Genomic DNA, 21,693 nt, shown 5'->3' on the forward strand with positions numbered 1-21,693 from the left:
GCTGCATTCACCGGGCATGCAAAGCCTCAATGCCACAGAGGAGAGCATGGTCAGGTAAAGGCAGGTATACTGGTGGAATGACCGAATTGCTGAGCTGCGAAGGGCCTGCCATAGAATGCGGAGACTCGCAACGCGCGCTCTTGGTAGACCTGAGGCGCTGACCAGAGCAGCAGCCTACAAAAGCGCTAAGAAAGCACTTGGGACCGAGATACAGAAGAGTACACGGAACTGCTGGAAAGCGCTATGTGATGAAGTGGATCGCGATCCCTGGGGCCAGGGATACAAAATAGTGATGAAAAAGTTCCATACATCATCGCAAGCGATGGATGAGGCCGGAGTTAAGAATATAGTGGATGCGCTATTTCCCACACACCCACTAAGAGCCGATACAGTGTTCGTCGAGGAGCAAGCCGAGGCACCACTGTTTTCGACAGACGAGCTGAAGCTAGCCCTGCGAAGCATGGAAGCCGGCAAGGCTCCAGGCCCAGAAGGAATACCAGCGGAGGCAATCAGGTTAGCAGCGGAAACGAGCCCTGATCTTCTGCTTAACATGTACAACAGCTGCCTTAGGGCCCGGGTCTTCCCAGGCCAATGGAAGAAGGCGAGACTGGTGCTTATACCCAAGGGCAAAGGGGACCCAAACTCTCCTTCATCCTTCCGGCCACTCTGCATGCTAGACACAGCAGGCAAAATGATGGAGAGTCTGCTCAAAATACGCTAGACGTCAGCCATAGAAACCGCGGGAGGCCTTTCACCCCGACAACATAGCTTCAGGAAGGGACACTCAACTATATGAGCAATTGGCGAAGTAGTCGAGGCGGTACATAAGGCCGAAGAAGCCTGCCATCAGGCGCGGCCAATAGTGCTGCTAGTCACACTGGACGTCAAGAACGCCTTCAACTCGGCAAGATGGGACGACATGCTGGAGGCCTTGGAACGGTCATTCAAGGTTCCAACATACTTGCTAGATATGATCCCGTAGTACCTCAAAGACCGCTGGCTTTTGTACGACACAACACAAGGTCAGAGAAAGAGACGTATAACCGGCGGAGCGGCACAGGGGTCTGTACTTGGCCCGGACCTCTGGAACGCCACGTATGACAGTCTGTTGCGCACGGAAATGCCGCAGAGCGCCTTCTTTGTCGCCTTCGCGGACGACGTGGCCGCCGTCATAACACCAAGAAATGTCCAGCTAGCACAGCTCAAGCTAAACCAGGTCATGCGCAACGTCAGTGGATGGGTGAGCGATCACGGTCTGCAACTGGCTACAGCCAAAACGGAGAACGTGCTTCTCACCAGAAAACGGATCCCAACAATTATAAATATGATGGTCGGACCTCAACTCGTGACGACTTCTAGGTCTACAAAATACCTAGGGGTGAAGCTTGACAGCAAACTCACATTCTGGGAACACTTATGGAGTATGTGGAAAAGCTGCGCAGAGCACGGTGGCTCTAAGCCGGCTGATGGCGAACGTGGGCGGCCCGAAGCCATGCCGCAGGAAGCTTCTGATGACAGCGGTCCAATCGGTGCTCCTGTACGGGGCAGAAATATGGGCCGACGCATTGAAAGTCAAAAAATACCGGATTCAAATGTCTTCGGTCCAGCGCAGAGGGGCACTACGCATTGCTTCTGCATACCGTGCAGTGTCCGCGGACGCGGTCCTAGTTATTTCTGGCGTCATGCCAATTGAGCTACTCGCTTACGAGCGAAAAGAGATTTAAAATCTCAGTGCCGAGATAGGTTGAGCAGCTGCCGCGGCAAGGGCGCGCGAGCAACTGATCCAGCAATGGCAACAAAACTGGAACGCGAGCACAAAAGGTCGATGGACGCACTCCCTGATAGCCGACCTTCAAACATGGCTGAACAGACCATATGGGGAAGTCGATTTCTACCTGACGCAATTCCTCACCCGTCATGGTTACTTCCGAGAATATCTTCATAGAATGGGAAGGGTGGACTCACCGTTCTGTCACTACTGTGGAAACGTCGAAGATAACGTGTACCTTACATTCTTCACCTGCGAACACTTCTTGATTTCGCGCAGAATGTTGGAAGAAAGACACGGAGACATAACTCCGAACAACATAGTTGGGGTAATGATATCCAGCGCAGAAAAGTGGGAAGCAGTTGCGAGATACGTGAAATTCGTACTCCGCTACAACCCTGTAGTCAAATGTACTAGTTGTAAACTACTTCACAACTAGTATGAACCACATGCCCAACTAGTCAGTCAACTATCTTTTTTCCATGCAACCAACTGCTATTTTTAACATGGGGATGTCCTACGAGATGGCAATTGTCAGATTTCGGTCAGAAATATACCAGTCTCATACTAGTTAAAAATAGACAGAAAAATACTAGTCCAATTATGGACCAAATCCACTACTTTGGGAGTCAAAAAATAAAATGAATTCATGAATATACAATAAAACACTTTTGATTAAGTACACTTTAATATATTACACATTTTTCTTTAAGGGTTATTAAAAGTAAAAGGTTTCCGGTACAATAAATACTATATTTTTATCTTTTTTAATAATATTGAATATGCAAAAGAAAACATTTTAGTTAAAAATAAAATGAAGACTTTGGTTCATTTTTGAGTGAACTAAAATAAAAATAAAAGTTTTCATTAAAATAAATTAAATTCATTAACTTTGCACATTCCAGTCTTTTCTTTTTCAAATTTTACAAAAGTAATAATTAATGTTTAAAATTTGAGATTTGGATAAGAATGAAATAAATGAATAATTTAAGCAGTTATTAAATATTCTTAGCTTTTGTCAATAGTTTTTCTTGATGATAAATAATAGAAATTAATCAAATAATTATAATCGTGTAATTAAAACAAGTCAAAAATAATTGAAAATGATCAAAAATAACAAAATAATGATGTAAATAAAATTAATTAATTAATTAACGTTTTTTACGTAATTAATTATTACTCATTAAACGGTTATCCAAAGAAATATGCTTTAATTAATAATCATTATTAATATTAATCATTATTTAACAGGTCTTGTATAATTGAATACGTACTCCCTTTAATGGTTTACAATATACCCAAAAAAAAGTTATAATATTTTGTCAATGTTATTGTGGCTTGTTAACATTTTATTTTTAATATTTTTATTGAGCTTTGCAATCGTGGTACAAAGCTCAATAAAAATATTAGTTATAATATTTTGTTTACTTTATTGTATTAAACTGTTGAAGTCAAAACAGGGCATGAATAAATAGTTTCTACTTGGTACAAGTCTGGTAATTTTCGACTAGTTCGGTTTCAGTCAGGAAATTCTAGTTGTAAACTAGCATTTTTCCTGACTAGTTTGGAGTTTCACTACAGGGAAACGAGAGGACGGTTGTCTACTGAGGACACCCGAATGAAACGCCCCTACAAAAGAGCAGCCCCAAGGCTCTAGCAGCGCGCTCATGCATCTGAAGACATGCAGAATTGCGGTGCCAGCTGCGGTATTCTTGCGCGGGCGGTGGGAGTTTGGGTTTTAGTGGGTAGCCCAACTCGCTTCGGTGGGAGTCCCACACTCGGGGAAGCATTTCCCTCTCCTACGAACAAAAAAATAAAATAACAATAATAATAATGTCCTACCAATCGGCTTTCACAAAGCAAATAATCGTGGGTTTTCCAAATTTGCATTCAGTTTGAAAAGTGTTTGTTTACTTTTGGTTGCTGCTTTCTGAATGCAGGTGCGCTTACTGTCTTATTTTTTTACTTTTGTTCCTTAGTGCCACTAATTTCGCCATCACGAAACCCTGTCAAAAGCATCTAAATGTGTGCACATTGGAGATTTGCGAAGATGCGTGCAATTGCCAGTACTTCTTTACCTGTGTTGTGGAAGGATAGCTAGTTCATTGTTAACCATAGTGAATTGTTAACAAAATACACAAAATAAAAGCAAATAATCTTGCCTCAAAATTTCCGCTAATTTACGTTTTGTTTCGCAGTCTACTTTCACACATTTTTCTCCTGTTTGTTTTTGCTCTTTTTTTGACGTTTCATCAAGTGTGTGGGTAAGAGGCAAGAATGATAGAATACAAGATTGCGCCAATGAGAGAGGATTTTTGAGCGTAATTTTTGCGTGACGTCATCCTGGTGCAATTGCGAGAGAGAAATGCCAAAACGCATATAAAAATATGTAAACAATGCAGAAAAATGTGTTAATTTTTTTATTACATGGCCCAGTTTTGCAGGAGTCAATAAATATACAAAGATTGATTAATTAGGAACACGTAGCAATAATTTTGGACATGTAGCCCTTTAGGTAGGTACGATTTTTAGCACATGAAAAAATGGATGTATTAACAGTGTTTGCAATTTCATGTAGACCAAAAGGAAGGTGTGCAGCAAAGTGAGTGCATATTTATATTTGTGGACGGTAGCCAACCACCATAAACTCCACAGCTGTTGACCCCACAGCTTTGATTTGACGACTTTTGTACCATCTCCGAGAGGATGCATGAGTGTGTCTTCTTTGGAAACAAATATTCTAAGTAAAACATAATTTAAGCTGAACTTTCAAATGTATAATAATTTGGGCACTGTTTTGTATTAGGTACGTAACAGCGCGGTAAGATGCCGTTTGAATTAGCGCCTGGCGACCTTATCCACTGGTGCATTACCTCATACCAGCACTAAAAAAAATCAGGTACTAACAAAAATAAGTAGCTAGTGAAGTTCATGTATCTATTTACATCTCCTCGCCGGCAGAACTGCTTCCACTTTTTTGCCAGATTTGCGTCCGTAGGAAACGAAAAAAACTTATATCGCACGCTTTCCTTTTGTTTTAACCATTACACTTTGTCGCGGACAACTTCATTTTGCTTTGTAAGGTCTCAATAATTGTTTAAAACCACACAGAAATATTAACGCACAAATATTAAAATTGTTATTCGGTTTTTTCGTATGCTCACAATCAACAATTGCACCAAGATGACGTCTCGCACACAGCTGATTCTGTCAAAATCACAAAGAGCGGATTAGCGGTACCGCGATTGGCGCAATCTCTATTTCTCTCAATCGTGGGTAAGAGGGCTGAAAACTTGCAATTGTGTGTGTGCCAAGAATGAATGACTGTGTTAGCGCCGTCTTTAGGGGTGACGTTAGCACACAAAATTTGTGTCGCTGTCATTTTTACGCTCGCGCTTATTCGCGCTGGTGCAATATTAACGCCGGCGCTTTTCTCTGGGCGGTTTAATTTTAATTATAATAAAAAATCTGAAATATATGATTGTGTGATTTTTGGCCACTTCTGCTTTAAGCGAAATGTATTTTAATTTGGTTGAAAACAAATGCAGAGGCGGGCAATCGACTTGCCGCTAGCACACAATTCAAACTGAACATTTGAAGGCTCATTTACATGTAGCTGAGCGTGGAAAGATGTTTGCTACAACAGGTCGCGGCCAAGAATGTCCATGATCAAATCTCATCAGGCGAAACATTTAATTTTAAATTTTTAATTTCGGTTTTCTTAATTATGAAAAAGCATCTGTGAAGTGCGGAACGAAAGCGTAATGAAATGACTGACTTTAAAGTGCTTTAAGCCCAATATGTTTAAAATTAGTTGAAATTAAATGCAGAGTCGGATAATTGACTGATGCCTAGGACATCGCCATGTTAAAGTCAACAGTTCGTTCAAAGGGTGAAAGTCAGATCTTCAACTAGTTGTGGCGGGTAAAAAACTAGTTGAACATCGATATTTAAACTAGTTTCTTTCCATACTGGGTAGTATCTTTCCGTACTGGGTGTGCTTTGAGACAGTTCTAAATATCTTTTTTTTTTAAAAAATACAAGTATTTTTCCCCCATGTAGAAACATCCTAGGGGGTGAAAGCTTAACATATTAAACTTTCTTCCCCGCATATATTTTTGGAGCACCCTATTGTGTAATGAACAGTATCGCCTAGTAAGATAAATAGAATGGAAATTAATTTAACACGGTTGCTTTAGGTGGCAAAAAATAAAAAATAAATTGTAATTTTATTTACAGAAAATTTTACATTAAGTAGCTAAGGAGCAAACTTTTTTAGATCTTTGCTGCAGCTAAACTCCTTAGACTATGTTCAAACAGGCCAATTAGTTGAGGCAATTAAGCTTTAAATTGCAGCATTGATTTTGGTGTTCACACCCACGTCAGCTGCGCAATTAGCCATACGAAATCAGCTGGTGGATTACCTACAGTGATGGAAAAGTTGGTACAATCGTACCTTTATTTAGTTTGAAACCACATTCGGTACTAACACACCATTTTAGGAACATTTGGAACGTAGCCAAATAACTTCTCAGGAAATAAGTTCTTATTTTTATTGACATTTTGATGCATTTTCTGGTGGGGGCAACTTGTCTAATAGCTTCCCTCCTTCGTGAAGGGGCATACAAATGATACACAAGGGTGGTCAAAGTAGCGCAACTGTAGTTGATTTCGCAAGAGCTTCAGATCAAAGAACTGAGAGGAAAGTGATTCACATTTTCTACAACACAGTTTTGTCTCGCATTGCTCGAAGAGATTCTTTTCATACCCAAAATTTGTTTAATGTGAGTACAGAAGTTGATATAATCTCGATGGGAATTGTTATTCTCCTATTTTCTTTATATAGAAATACATATTTACATTTTAAGTACATCTCTCTACTTTTAGGTAAAGTTTTCCGTAAAATAGGTACAATTTTATAATTCAATTTTCCATCCCTGATAGAATATCAGCTGTAAAACAGGACCAGAAACAAACAGCTGATTGCTCCTTCTTTCAGTAGAATTCGAACCGATGATCCCACTGACTCAGCCAGTTGCCTACGCACTGTGCTAAGTTCGCCTTGTGAATTATCGTTGCTTTTTCCTACTTTTTCATTTGTTAAGCCAACACAATCAAGCGCAGCTATTCCGCTTCGAGTCCCACTGAAAGAAGTCTGATGAGGAAATGTGGTGATTTCCGAAATAGCTACTTCTACCATTTTTTCAAATTATTGTTGCTTTTCCACAATAAGTTTTTCATTAAAAACGGCCTCAAGCTCAATAAAAATTGTTGAATATAATTGTTATAAGGCCATAAAATAACAAAAACAAATTCATCATAATTTCAAGCTTTTTTCTCAGAAGTGTTTTTTGAGTATACAATTTTGTAGCCCATTCAATTTTAGTAATAATGTGCAAGTTTCAAGTGGGTTAAAGTTACCGTTGCTTTTTTAGAATTTTTTTCACCGAAGGTGTGTAGCGCTGCTACTAAATTTGAAAATACGTAAATATTTTAAGGAATTTTAAAAGAGCATTTAAAAGGGGAAAATTATAAGTAAAATTGTAAATGGGGCACGAAAAATCGAGGTACTTAGGCGGGTTGAGTAAATACATATATAAAAATACGCGTGTTGCCAAGTGAAAAAAGTGCTCTATTGTCAATTTTTAATGGTAAGGGGAGGGAAATTTTTGTTTCCTTATATACGTGAGTTATATTTTAAATAAGTATATATATTGCGCAAATACCTCGCATAATTACTCATTTAAATCCCGTTAAACTAATCAAATGTTTCTTGCCAGATACCAACAGGGTTGCTTAAGTAGCTAAAAGGAAATTTTACCCGAGTTGAGCGTTCCTTTGTCGCTCGCTTACAAAACATGCACCTAATAATAGATTGGAGCTTACGCATATGTTAGTGTTTGGCCGAGCTTCTCCTCCAATTTGAGGCGTGCGCCTTGATATTGTCACACAATGGGGAGGGCCGACTCCGAACGGCGATTGTATTTTTATGAGAAGCTGTTTTTCAAGGCAATAAAATACACTCGGAGGTTTGCCATTGCCTGCCGAGGGGTGACCGTTGTTAAGAAAAAACTTTCTTTCTATATTTTTCGCGATGTTGCTTTGACCAGGGCGTGAATCCAGGCACTGCGGAGTGTAGCGCGCACTGCTAACCAATACATCACAGCGGCCGCCAATATTATGATACAACAAATAAAAGACGATAACGACAACGGTCATTTGGGAAACGTTATCGGACTATGACGAGCAAACAAAATAAACCTTAATATAATGTTTTTGTTTAAGCGACATATGGGTGTTTCCATACAGCCGTATGCGACATTCGTACGCTTATAGAGTAACGTAAATATATCAAAAATAGAAGTTACTGAAAAAAAAGATTACGGTTATGCAATCAAAGGGTACTATGTTTGAGAAAAAAGTAAGCAGCCTCGAAACTTTGGTGTGGAAAATATCCGTTCAAAACCAGGTGATAACGTACGCGACAAAAAAGAAGTGGTTTTAAGGCACATATACATATATGCGAAAGTCTGCGAATCATGGGAGTTTTTCTTTTCTTTAAAAATTCCTAAACTAAGCTAAATAATAAACCTTTACAATCCTTTCATATTTTAAGAGAAATTATATCTGGCTAGTTTTATATTAAAAAAACAATAACGTACGCGACATAACGTACGCGCCAATTTTTTCTCGTAAGTAATATTTAAGTAAGTAGTATTTATTGAGAACTCTTCTCGCCACCGTTTCATTGTTTTACAACTATTCTAAATAATGTAAATGGAAAATTTGCAATTAACATTGGTTTTGATGTATTTGATTGAAATTTTCATACTTACAATAACGTATGCGACAAAATTTAAAGGGTAATACATTTTTTTTACTTCGGTTGGAAAGAAAATTTTACTGTATATCTTTAACTGGAAGAATTCTCGCTTAAGAATTGTAATCTGCATTACCTGCGACTGCCAATATACAAATGACATAGACAAACAATGTTTTTGCATAACGTACGCGACATTAGAATACTATCAGAAGCAAATCAACAAATTACCGTTATTTGAGCTCTGACTTCTCCTTTTTCTCATTTTTCTACTTAGTTGTTATTGCAAATTTGATTTTAAGATGTAATTCTAATGTTTCAAATTTCCTTATTTAGTTAATAGTAAAGAGAAAATAGTTCATTTCATTAGAGAAAACTGAGTCGAAGAGACATGCAGTTTTATTCTTCCATTTTTGAGTTTTAAATAATAATAATAAGCTGAAATACTTCTATAATATAAAAATTCGAGTATTTTTCTTTTATTAATTCGTCTTAAAAACCTTTTCCAGTTGTTTTTATTTTTTCAGTCCTGGTTGGCATTTTCATGGCAACACCCATATGCATTTCCAGCATAAACCAAGTGCAGCGAACACACACACGCACTTGTATTGCACTCCCGCCCAAAACCAAGTGCAGCGAACAAAAACACGCACTTGTGTTTAAAAGTAATTCACCCGTTCTTAATTGGGTATGTATTTTTTATGCAATTCTCAAATATCTCTTCGCTGAACTTAGTGAAGTGATAAGTAGTTGGCATTTTCAGCTATGGTCAACGCTAAACCAGCTTGGCTATCACACGGTGCTTTAAGCATCTCTCTCACTCCACTCCCGGAGTATTTTTGGAATGGTAGTAAGCTACAGCTTACAAGCCACACTGGGGCTCTGCATGAATGCATCCCTGAATAAATCCCAGCTCATTGCACAGCAGCCTACGGCAGCTACAACATGACTCCTCCAATGGAGTCCCCCAATTGATACGTGGTAAAAGGGTCACATCTTGCGCTACCGCTTCACCAGCCTGCCCGCATATCTCACTCTCTCTCTCTCGCATAGCAGGCATATGGAGTGCGTGGTTGCCTTGTTGTGCACCTATAAACCATACGGGCTCATTCAGCTCGATACATAACCACTCGCAAAGGTAATCCCTACCTCCTTACTACTCTAATAACTCTAAGCCTGGTCTCCCGCTTTCCCTCAGCTAAACAGTTTTAATTAAATGAGAGATTTTTCGGTAACTTATATAAGCTCCTCAAGTTTAGCTAAACAAAATTAATTAAACTACCTTTCGAAGATATCTTTTATTCAGCAGGAATGAACACAAAACTTTTTAAAAGCACTGAAATTCACTAATATTTTCACTCAAGCTCTTTAATATTTTCTTTATTTATTTAATCCTAAAATTCATATATTTTCATTTCCTATTGAAAAGGCGAAAGCAAAAAAAAAGTCGCTGTTTCGACAGCTTCTTTAATCCTCCTATTCTTCTTTGTTTTGAAATACTTAACATACATCATCGTAGCCAGAAGTGAAGGTCTGTTTGTTTGTTAAGGCCAGTATGCAGCTCTCAAGAAAAGCAAAAACTCCATATAAAACGACGTACAAGGAATGCCTAAGAAAATTTCTTGTGTAAAATTTTATTGAGGCAGTACACAGTTCTTAAGAAATTTGCTACGCTCTTCTAAAGTTTTTTGTGAAAAAAGATCACAAAGCCCTTTACCCTTATTTGTTATTACCCCGTGAAGGTTATAGGAATGGTTTTATTTGCAAATATATCGTTAATTTTGCAAGGGGTGTGGCACTTCCCATAGGCGTGAAATTTTTAAACAGCTATAACTGGTTCCGAATTTAAGTCAGAACTTGAAATTTGGTATGCATACATTTCTTTGGTAGGTGCTTATAGTAAGGTATATATACATAAATGAGTTTGTAAAAAGGGCGTAGCACATCCCATAGGCGTAGAATTTTTTATCACCTATAACTTCGGCACCACAAATAAGATGAATTTGAAATTTCATACAAAGGCATACAGTCACTCACAGAAGTATTCGCAACTTAGTTTTTTCACAATATACAAAATGTTTCCATCAAAAATCTTTTTATTTAATGTTTATTCACAAAATACAGCTCATTCTTTAACAAAACCCATATAAATAAATCTTGCAAACTCTGTACAAAATTCACAAAAAATTAATTAAACTTCCAAAAATTTTCACCAAAATTATAACTTCTTATTCAGAATTTGTAACAAAATTTCGAGTATGCAATTTTGTTACGTTCATACGTTATTGGAAGGAAATGCTGAACACCCTCGACATTAAAAATTCTAAAAAATTAAAAATTTAGTGACTTGGAACTTGCTAAAAACTAAACTAAAATTTAAATTTGCAAGATTGATTTATATAGTTTTTGTTATAGAATGCGCTATGCTTTAAATAAAAGTGAACGAAAAACGATTGAAAACATTCGGAATATTGTAAAAAAAATTTAATTATGAATATTTCTGTGAGTGACAGTATATAAAAATCCATAAAGGACCTATCGCTAATTTTCTTCAATATTTCAAAAAACTAAAAACTGGTGAAAAATCTGCTTTAAAGTTAGGTTACAAGTAGCCGGTAATTTAAGCACAAGAGGTACGAAGTGACTTATCCATCTTTTAAAATAAACGGTTCACATATCACATATCGCATATCGATCTTCAAACGTGACACAACTCAAAATCCGACATTTTTAAAATCATGCACTAAAAATCTAGACAGAGCCATTATTAACGTTCCAGCAAAAGCTGTATTAAATTTTTGTTATAATTTATTGAAAAAATTAAGGCAAAGCCCCCCTTGCCCATATGATTAGCATGTGCTAAGGAATAGTTTTTCGCATTTTCCGACGAACGAGTAATTTTTAGTTTTGTCACTTTAAAGATCGTGTGCGATATTTTTTCTAGTGAGCCACTGCTAATCGGTACAGCTATGAAATTTTTACACAACATAGAAGAAAAGGTAGGGATAATTTTTGCATACTTAACTCGATATTGTATTATTTTGGATTATAACACTATTGAAGTATAAACACAAAGTATCTCATTGAATTATACCCGATAGATTTGTTTAATAAATATCTGGTTTTCATTTATTTGGTATGAAATTTTGCTAAAATTTTGCAGATTTTTTATAATAATGCATACAGTATGAAATTTTGATTTAAAAAATTATAAAAAATACGCCAAGTTTCATCTAAATTTTCACCTTGTTAATCAGATTTGTCAGAATATTTGTGCACGCATTTTTATAACCCATTAGATTCTAGTATAATATAAATAATGGAGAATTTAAACAAAAACAAACAACAACAACAAAAAGAACAGCAGCAACTGACACTTGGGGAAGAGAGACTACTTAAATCTCCTAAAAACCCCAAATCCCGACAGCGAATTCCACTTGTGGTGCTAGCCAAAGCACCTCAGAAGGAAAGGCTGTTAGCAGCAGCAGAACGGAAGGTGCCAGCAATATTACCGCCGTTCTGCAAATAGATCACTTTAGTACCGGTAGTGCCAGCCATAACACACCGGAAGAAAAGCCTACCTGTAGCAAAAACGCGGCCGTTGCCAGCAGCAACCATCCACCAAAGAAGAAGAAACCCTCAAACGCGTTTATGAGGCAACGATACCAGAAGGCTCTGTATATGCTCGACAAAATCGAGCGAAATGCAGCAACTCGAGGTGTAGATGAACGCTATTAGAAAGACAATCGTAGATATATGGGCATGGTGGAAGAGTACGAGAGATTCCAGACGGAACGTACCGACACTACGGTAACTAGCGAGGCCCAAAAGAGGAACCGCTCGCAGAACGAGAGCGACAATGGGGCTCAACGAAAACGCTTAAAGCAAGCTGATGTAACGGAGTCCGCAACATCCAGTAAACATCGCTACTTCAGCGACGTAGCGAGAGACCACCATCATTCATCGACGAAGGAAGCAGAATGATGCTAGCAGTGCAGCAAAAATGGGTGGAGATCGATGTAAAACTTTCGAGTCTCGTGATGGACCACGTCCTTGACAACCCCGAAGGTCCCTACCCAGAGTTCGACTCGTCGGAATCCCTAAGGGGATACCGGGTCATCAAATGCGCGGATCAGTTCTCCTTGGAGCTCTTAGGAATAGTGTTAGAAAACTTTTTAGCGAGTGCTTAAGTGACCTTTTTAGAAATGGGACCCTTACAAAAAAGTCTTAAAATCATACAAAAAGGCCTGAGGAAAGCAAAAGTCAATTCCTGGCAAGCCTATTGCTCCTCAATAGAGAATGTCAGAGACTCGGCTAGAGTAAGCAAGATACTCTCAAAGGAGCACACCAATTTATCCTTTATTAAAGGCCCGGATGGTATTATACCTAGGGTTGCCAACATTATCTAAGAAATTTATGGTACTTTTTCAAAAAAATCTGAAAAATATATTACACTTCGAATATATATAGTATTTTTTTTAAAGAAAAAGTAAAAATGCTTTTTAATTGTACATCTTTTTTCTTTCTTATGCATTTCCTCTATAAAAAAATATATTTCTTTGAAACTATCATACGTTTTATCGCAATCAATATTTAAATTAATATAAATCAAAAGTTAATTTTGTACTAGTGAGATATTCGCTTTATTTCTCTCATCTCACCATTTCAAAATCTTAATAGAAAAACTCTTTCTGTGAATGCCGAAGTTTCAGGAATAGAAAGCATAAGCGAAATAATTTTAAGTAAATTTGGTAAATTTTCTAAGTATTTTAAAAGATGTTGCCATTTTTGATCTGTGGACCCTTTTTTAAAGTATATTTATTTTAATATTGATATTTCAGTATAAATGTCATCCATTTTAAAACATTTCTTTCTTACAAATGACTGAAATGTATTTATATTTGAAGAAATATAGTATTTTTGCATACTATATTTTTTCCCAACAGTATATAGTACGCAGATCCAAAAAATAGTACAATACTATATATTATAGTACGGCTGGCAACCCTAACTATACCGGCCATGTTACAGCAATCAAAGAAGCGAATAGCGCCGCTTCTTGTAACTCTTTATAGAGCTTGCATTAGTATGAACTATGTCCCCCAGAGTTAGGTACGAGTCAAGGTAGTGTTCATTACAAAACCGGGTAGGAAGAACCACGAAACGGTAAAGGACGTTAGACCCCCAAGCCTGGCTTCCTTTGTTATTAAAACACTGGAGAGGTTGATAGACATATACATAAGATCGCTATTGGGAAAAGAATTCCTATCAACAGCGCAACACGCTTACATTAAAGGCAAATCGACGGAGTCAGCTTTGCACGATGTGGTAGGATTTATAGAAAAGTCACTACATTTCAAGCAATATACTTTAGCAGCTTTCTTGAATATAGAGGGCGCCTTCAACAACATTGAAGTTGACACCATCATATAATCACTTATGGAGATTGGTGTGGACGGCGCACAGTGTGCCCTTTTTCAATTTAAGCGTGCCAAAGTCGTAACTATTAAATGGATGTACCTATGATGTTGATGTTATGTCAATACGGAGTTACGTCAAGAAAAAAGTCGGATGAATCCACACTTTGCGGCAACCAGTTGGAGTGCAGCTGCCGAAAACAGGACTTCATACGAAAGCAGCGGCCCCATTTTAGACGAAATTGACTACAGATCTTACCGATAGACTCTTTTAATCTTTTATAGTCAGATGACTGCCATGTTTATTAATGAAAACCAAAAATTTGTGCAGACTTGTGCAAAAAGTGCTTACGAAATCTAAAAGTAGAAATATTCCTTATTAGTTTGCTTATAAACACCAGTATATGTGAAGTTAGATTCGAAAGATCTGCTCCAGTAAAAATCTTAATGTTTTCACAATTACTTACTTTTTGTTTAAATATATCGAAAATTATCAATCTTCACTACAGCTTGGACACTTATTATATAAAACATTGAAACTAAACCACGCATAAATAATTATTTTAAAATACCTTCGCAAAAAAAAGTACTGCTACTTAAAAGTATGCGAAAAACTTCACACTAAAAAATTAATATTTGTACGCGTCACAATGATCACCGTTTGACACCGATTATTTTTATTGTTGCTATTTTTTCTTATGAATTTATTAGATTGACTTAGTAGCCGAATATTTTTCAGCCAGAATGCCAAACATTACGGCCGAGGTACAGGGAGGCGTACTCTCACCAGTGACTTAACGTTAACCCCAGCAAAACTGAGTTATTACTGTTTACAAATAGAAATAAGATACCCCAATTTAGACTTCCTTCCATAGGCGAAAAGACAATCCCCCTATCGGCCAATGCAAAATATCTGGGAATCATCCTAGACACCAAGCTAAAGTGGAAACTTAACCTGGAAAAACGTAAAGAGAGAGCTTATATCGTATATATGGGGATTAAAACCGAAACTTGTGATGTGGATGTACATCCATCATAAGGCCGATCCTTACCTATGGCCCACTAGTTTGTTGGCCAGCCTTAAGTAGACGGTACAATGTCAATAGACTAAGTAGCTTATAAAGAGCGGCTTGTTCGGGGATAACTGGGGCATTGAGATCCTGCCCTTCAGAAGCACTGAATGTCGTCCTCAATATGATTCCGATTGATCTATGCCTGAAGGAAATCGCGACGTACTCAGCATTAAGACTCAGGGAGTCTGGGCTGTGGAAAACGAGGACCTTTGAGCACAGCTCAATCTTAAATATTAGTCCGATAGAAAATAAAACCACGGACTACATGGTATCAAGCCAGGAATTTGGATTGAATGTGGTGGTACGGTTTCCATCCAGAAAGGAATGGAGAAGGGGCCAAGCAGATGATAAGGAAGCTGTCTGAATCTACACAGACGTATCGAAGATGGACTGCGGTGTGGGGGCAGTAGTATATTCCGAGGAGCTTGGTGCCAATCTGTCCCTGCGGCTGGCGAACCAATGCTAGCATATTTCAGGCCGAAGTCCTTGGCATATGTGAGGCCTGTAGGTTGCAAATTAATAGTGCTACTAGAAAAGTAAAAGCAGTGATTTACTCAGGCCACCAGGCTCTGCTAGCTATATCGTCTCCTGATACCAAGTCTAAGCTAGTCAAAGAATGCAAGATGGAGCTACGCTTAGCATCCCAGTCAATGTCTAGCTCTCTTGTCTGGGTTCCCGGCAGGGATGAAAAATGGAAATTTCATATTGTACTTAATATCATAAAATAAATGTACCTAAATGAGACAGATTGTACCTAAAAAAAGTTACATCATTCATTTGTAGTTTTTTTTATAAATTTTATTTAAAACATGAATACAAAGGATGGATGTACTTTAAACATGATTAGGTTTTTGTTTTTTTAACTGAGCCTATATCTATAGACTATTGGTGTTGGTTTTGTCAAATCTTGACTACTGAAAGATATTGGCGAAAAAGACAAAAAACATACTTTGCGAAGTATACTTCTTTATCCAGCAACAACACGAAAAGTCTGCTAATTTATCCGATTCCTTTTGATAGGTGCAACAAGTCTAGAGAAAATAATCAAATTGCCGTAAGTATCTTCGAAAGCATTTTAAATATATTTCCAGAAATCAAAAAGCGAATATGGGTCAATAATAATAATTGTACCTAAAATCCACTGACTGTACCTAATGTACCTTTAAGTCATCCAACGTCGGAAAAAGGTACAATTGTACCTATTTTTTCATCCCTGGTTCCCGGCCATAGGAATATAGAAGGTAACGAGAGAGCAGACGAATTGGCCGAGGCGGGAGCTTGTTTGGATGAATCGGTAGCGGTGCTACTGGGCTACCCCCTTAGACAAGTACAAGCAGAGGTACACTTACATTTTCTGAAACTGGCAAGGAGGAGGTGGTCAGAGATTCAGACTTGCAAGATAGCACGTGAGCTTTGGCGTGACTATTGCAGGAAAAGAACAGCAGAGCCAAGGGTAGATGTATTTAGGATTGTAGCGACTATCACCGGCCACTGGCCGCTGGTAAAGCACGCCTATATAGGACTCCCATACAACGATACATGCCGCAGCTGCCGGATAGAGGGAAGCGAGGAAACAGTGTTCTATATCTTGTTTGAACGCCCAGCGCTGGCTTCCTCAAGGCATAAAGCTTTCGGGAAACACACAATTCGGCAGCTAGTGGATTCATCTAGGGCTACAATAAGCGATATGCACAAATTTATAAGCGGGGCAAAGTGGTTTGTTTGAACTGCGCAAATGCTTGACAGGTAGGCTACGGTAGAATAAAATTGTCCGCGAGAAGTGAAACAAAATGGTGCGGCTATGCGCTAATTGATTCCTGAGGACAACTTGGGAGGCACTACAACCAACCAACTGACCTATGTCTTATATATTCTCCAAGGTTAGAAGTCTCAGCAGGTCTGGCTCCATCTTTGACAGGGACAATGTACTGTGGGCGGTAGAGTCCTTTGAAATTTTCAAAGCTGCAGTCGGAGTTGGCTTATATCCAGCACCAACTCAGAGATTAATTGATGCTATCATCGATCGGCTCGTCTGTTTATTGAGGGCAAGTTGTCCATGTGAATACATACCGTATAATTGGAGAAAGGCATTAGAGGGCTGCATGAATTCATTCAAACTTTTAGCCAAACAGAGTACAGTAGATTTGAATGTTTTACTTCACATACAAAACACTCAGCGTTTGGAATTTTGTAAGTTATGAATATTTACATTTAAATTTACTACCTTCAAATGGAAGAATGTGAATGAATGAGTGGAAAACATTGAAATCATTCAAACTCATTTCGGTAAAAGTTTTTTTCTACAAACAAGTTTTTTCGTATGTAATAGGAGCGCAGCAATACATACATACATACATAACGAACTATAGTCCGTCCAATTGTAGCTTATGCCTCTATAGTCTGGTGGCCAAAAACGCTTGCCGTTTCGCCTCTGAACAAACTCCAAAAGATGGCTCTTCTGTCGGTGACAGGAGCAATGAGAACATGTCCAGACGTGGCTGGAACCCACTCCACATTTTTGTTCAGGCAGCAGCAGCTTCGAGGAATTTGCAGATGCAATATTGTGACAGAACTTTTAAAAACAAGACACAATACGCAAAATCTGCGAGTGTTCCGACGCTAAGTCAAAGGAAACCTGTTGATGTTTGTTCTACCGACTGTTTTCTGTTTATTTAAGTTTGTTTGTTTTCGGGTTTACAGTCAAATAAATCAGAAAAAAAACATTTTTTTTCATGCCAACGTTTCGATCTTTTTATTCTGGTCTTCCAGGGCCTAATGACAATAAAGCAAATAAATAAACATAACTTTTTAGGTCCGAAATCAAAAAAGTATAAATAAATAATAGAATTTAAGTCAAAAAGTATCTCACTAAAAATCGCAGCTGCTTGAGTATTTCTTCTAGTAACATTCTCTTCTCCCAATTTCTTTCTCTTTCTAATATTTTGGCTCCATCAGAGTCAAATTTGTGACAAAAAGTAATAGCCCTTTTTTCAGTTCTTTGGTTCTCAACACCTTTGCTTTGCTGATTTAATCGCTTGTATAACTGTTGTGAAGTGGTGCCTATGTAGTTTCTCTCTCGCTGGCAATCGGCGCAATTAACTTGATAAACGACATTCTTCTCTTTTTTGGTTGGAATAGATCTTCCATTTAATTAAATATTTGTCCAACGTTGTTTTTGTTCATGAATGTAAACCGAATGTTGTCAGTGTACTCTTTGAATTTTCGCGTAATTCTTTGGGTTGCATATGGAAAATACGATATTGTGAGTTTTTTAGCAGCGGTTTGCAGTGATTGTTATTGTTGTTTATGGCGTGATAGCGATTAATGAGTCTGCATGATAATTTGTTATCGCTGAGACTGAATATTCGATTAGCAACCCTTGTCGGTGCTAATCTTCTCGATTAGCGGGTGCATCGACATGTAATTTAATATAAATAATATTATTTATTTAAGCTTTTGTTTGATTGCGGACCTAACAAGTTATGTTTTTTTCTTTGCTTTATTGTCATTGAGCCCTGAAGAAATCTACAATAAAAAGGTTGAAATGTCGGCATAAAAATATAAAAGGCTTTTTTCTGATATATTTGGTTGTAAACCCGAACACAAACAAAGTTAAATCAAAAGGATACCTGTTATGGAAGGAAATTTCAGGTCAAAACTTCAGACCCAGATGTCTTGTCAAATGCTTTACCAGAACTAGTTCCCAAATATGTGTACTGGTACACAGACGGATCAATATGGAGGTAGAGCAGGGGCGGGTGCCACTTGGGCCACGGTTTTTCAGGCCGAGGTACTAGCCATCTCAATTTGTGCCATACTGAACCTTGAGAAGGGTTTAAAAGGCGCGTTTCTAGTTATATTTTTAGATAGCCAGGCGACGATAAAGGCCCTCTCTAATTGGAAGATCGCCTCCAGGCTCGTCAAGGAGTGCTTTGACATTATTAAACTCTTGTCAGCAAGGAACACGGTATTACTACGCTGGGTATCAGGACACTGCGGGATCGTGGGGAACGAGGTCGCCAATGAATTGGCAAGGGAAGGCTCATCGTCCGTTCTTATGGAGCCGGAACCATTTTCCGGACTCAGCTGGTCCTCCTCGAGGCTTAAAATAGATCCGTGGGTAAACTCACCCGCGCTGTTTTATGTCCCGGATTGGTATTTTCACAGAGACGGACTGCCGTCTTTCCCTTGAAGACGAGGCGACGTCAGAGCACATTATGGCTGACTTCCAAAACGTATCAATACAATATTTGGAAACTGTTATACTGCGGTATTCAAAGTGTTTGTATATGCAGAGTTCTAACACATTGCAATCATATACATTGCATATTTTAAATATTCAATATAGCAATGACCAATTTTTCTGAATTTTCCATTTCTAAAACACCAATGCTAACCAATAACAAACGAAGCATCAACTTTGTTTCTGATGCGCTGATTGCTCGAGCGATGCGTTTCGATAACTTTTCGGCTGCGTTTTGGAACAATATACATTGTCAATATTTTGCAGTTAGACGTTATGGAACCTTATACTTTGTACGTATGCAAAGCAATTGACGTTTTGGAAGTCCGCCTATGTGTGATTGTCTGGCATTGGTCAGGCTAAGACTGCAATGCTTCCGTTCTTTCACAGTCGATGCCCTTGGGGTTAGGAACTCATCTACCAAGCAACTTTAAGCATTTGTAAAGGAGGCTAATAACATCTTGGCCGTCTGCGTTAGAAACCATCATAGGTATACAAAAGATCTTCTAGGTCGCGGTGTCCCTTTCTGTTACACCCAAAACATTAACATTACATTACAAGTTTGATGTTGCTAAAGAATCGCGTTGATGTTGGGACATTTTTCTTCCAAACAAACTATATTCGACATTTTGTTTTGAATGAAAAAGGCGTAATGCGGTCAGAAAAAATATTATCATTGCGATTTTTTAGCAACTTAAAACATGCACTTTAATGTACATACTAGAATTTAATGGGCTATAAAACTACATACTCAAAAAAATTCTGGAAAATCTGATTAAAAAGTTGAAAACTTAGATGCAGCTTTGCAGATATAATTTTTAAATCAAAATTTCATACTTTGAGCAAAATTATAAAAATTTTGCAAAGTTTCTGAAAAATTCTAAACCAAATAAAAAAACAAATTCAATGAAAGCGAGATATTTATTAAACAAATCTATCGGTAATACATATGTACATTAATTTTTTTTATATACACATAAGATTACGTTTAGCATTTACCTGAAGGAGAGGTTTGTGTTAGTACTGCTGGTAGCGCTAGCAGCGCGCCGACTATTAGAAATAACACATTTCTGGCTGTTATAGTTCTTCTTGTGGTACATAAGTCTCGATACCGTTGTGCTACGGTAAGCTTTGGCAACAGAAAATTTGACGGTTCTCGTCTGGAAACTTTTGACTCCTGCTGCTGCATGTGCGTCTGAAGCTGCAATAACCCGCCTCTACAGGGCGGCTGCAACATCTTTCAAAATTGAAGATTTTCGCCGATGTATTTAACGCCTGGTTGTTTTTATTGTACCTACACAGAGTAAGAAATCAAAAAAAAATTCAATTTGTATTGTAATTGTGACAGCATTGCGAATTAAAAAAAAAGATATATATGTGTGACTGTTGGATAAGGGTATTTTTTGCGGGGGAGATGGACTAGCCGTTAACCACATCAATGCTATTGGGCTATTGAATACATGGTGCATTACAAGCTTAACTAATAATTACGTTGGAAGGTTGAGCGTAGAACCTTGCTAACTGCCTTGTTCTCTTTCTTCACGCAGCTCTTAAGAGTTTCAAATAACACAGCATATTTAGTCGCGGCCAACATTTGAATGAAATTATTTTTTAAAAGTAATACCATGTTCACGTTGAAATTTTAACTCGAGTTTAACGTTTTGACTTTATAAACAACTGTCAAGTGTTCTAATTGGGGTGTTTAATAAACTCAGAGTTTAATGTGACATTTGTTTGTTTACTTTTTCTTATTTACATTTAGCCTGTTCCCGTACTCTAGGATTGAGACAGAAATAGTCCGAAGTAGCCGTGGTGTAGAATATCAACCGTTTAGCCAAAAAGAAATAAAAAACGTAGCTAAATAGAACTTTTCATGCTGATTTCAACCAAGATTATTTGGGGCAAATAAAAACTAAAGCCAATAAAAGAGGTTAAAGTTTAACTTTTATATTTTTTATATTTATTTACATACGAAAAAATCGATATATCCACAAAACTGGGGCCAAAATATAGTAAAACTGCGTTTTTAGCTTTTTCTCTTTTTTTAAGGACTTTGAAATCTCTAGAATATGATTGAAAAAAAAATTATTCAAAAGATTCGGTGCATTGTAGAATAACAATATGGGTATAAGTTATAAGGAAAAATTCTGTAGAATGGAAAAAATAATAATTTTTTGGTGCAAGGACGAATAAGTATTGAAAATATCCTTTGAAAACTTTATCCTTGAATATCCTTGGAAATTATTTTCCGTGGGCCAAGGTTAAAAATTCAATGATATTGGGTTTGGAGCTTTTTGGCCGGTTATATTGAATAAAACAAGTGTTTACTTCTTCTCCTACGCGTTTCGACGCATATTCGCGTCTTCTTCCGG

At 37.7% G+C, this 21,693-nt stretch overlaps 1 protein-coding gene across 2 annotated transcripts in view; it reads right to left on the bottom strand.

Annotated features, from left to right (window-relative positions):
• LOC118745713 overlaps positions 1-21,693 on the bottom strand; it is a 337,897-nt gene that overhangs the window by 196,065 nt on the left and 120,139 nt on the right. For both annotated transcript variants that reach the window (XM_036479328.1, XM_036479326.1), the window contains exon 2: positions 20,321-20,615. In XM_036479328.1, the coding sequence (XP_036335221.1) occupies positions 20,321-20,558 (238 nt within the window). In that variant the 5' untranslated portion in view covers positions 20,559-20,615. The remainder of the gene's footprint in view (positions 1-20,320; positions 20,616-21,693) is intronic.

Source organism: Rhagoletis pomonella, unplaced genomic scaffold, assembly GCF_013731165.1.
Source record: "Rhagoletis pomonella isolate Grant_MI unplaced genomic scaffold, Rhpom_1.0 Rhpom_scaffold_00009, whole genome shotgun sequence".
NCBI classification, from domain to species: Eukaryota; Metazoa; Arthropoda; class Insecta; order Diptera; family Tephritidae; genus Rhagoletis; species Rhagoletis pomonella.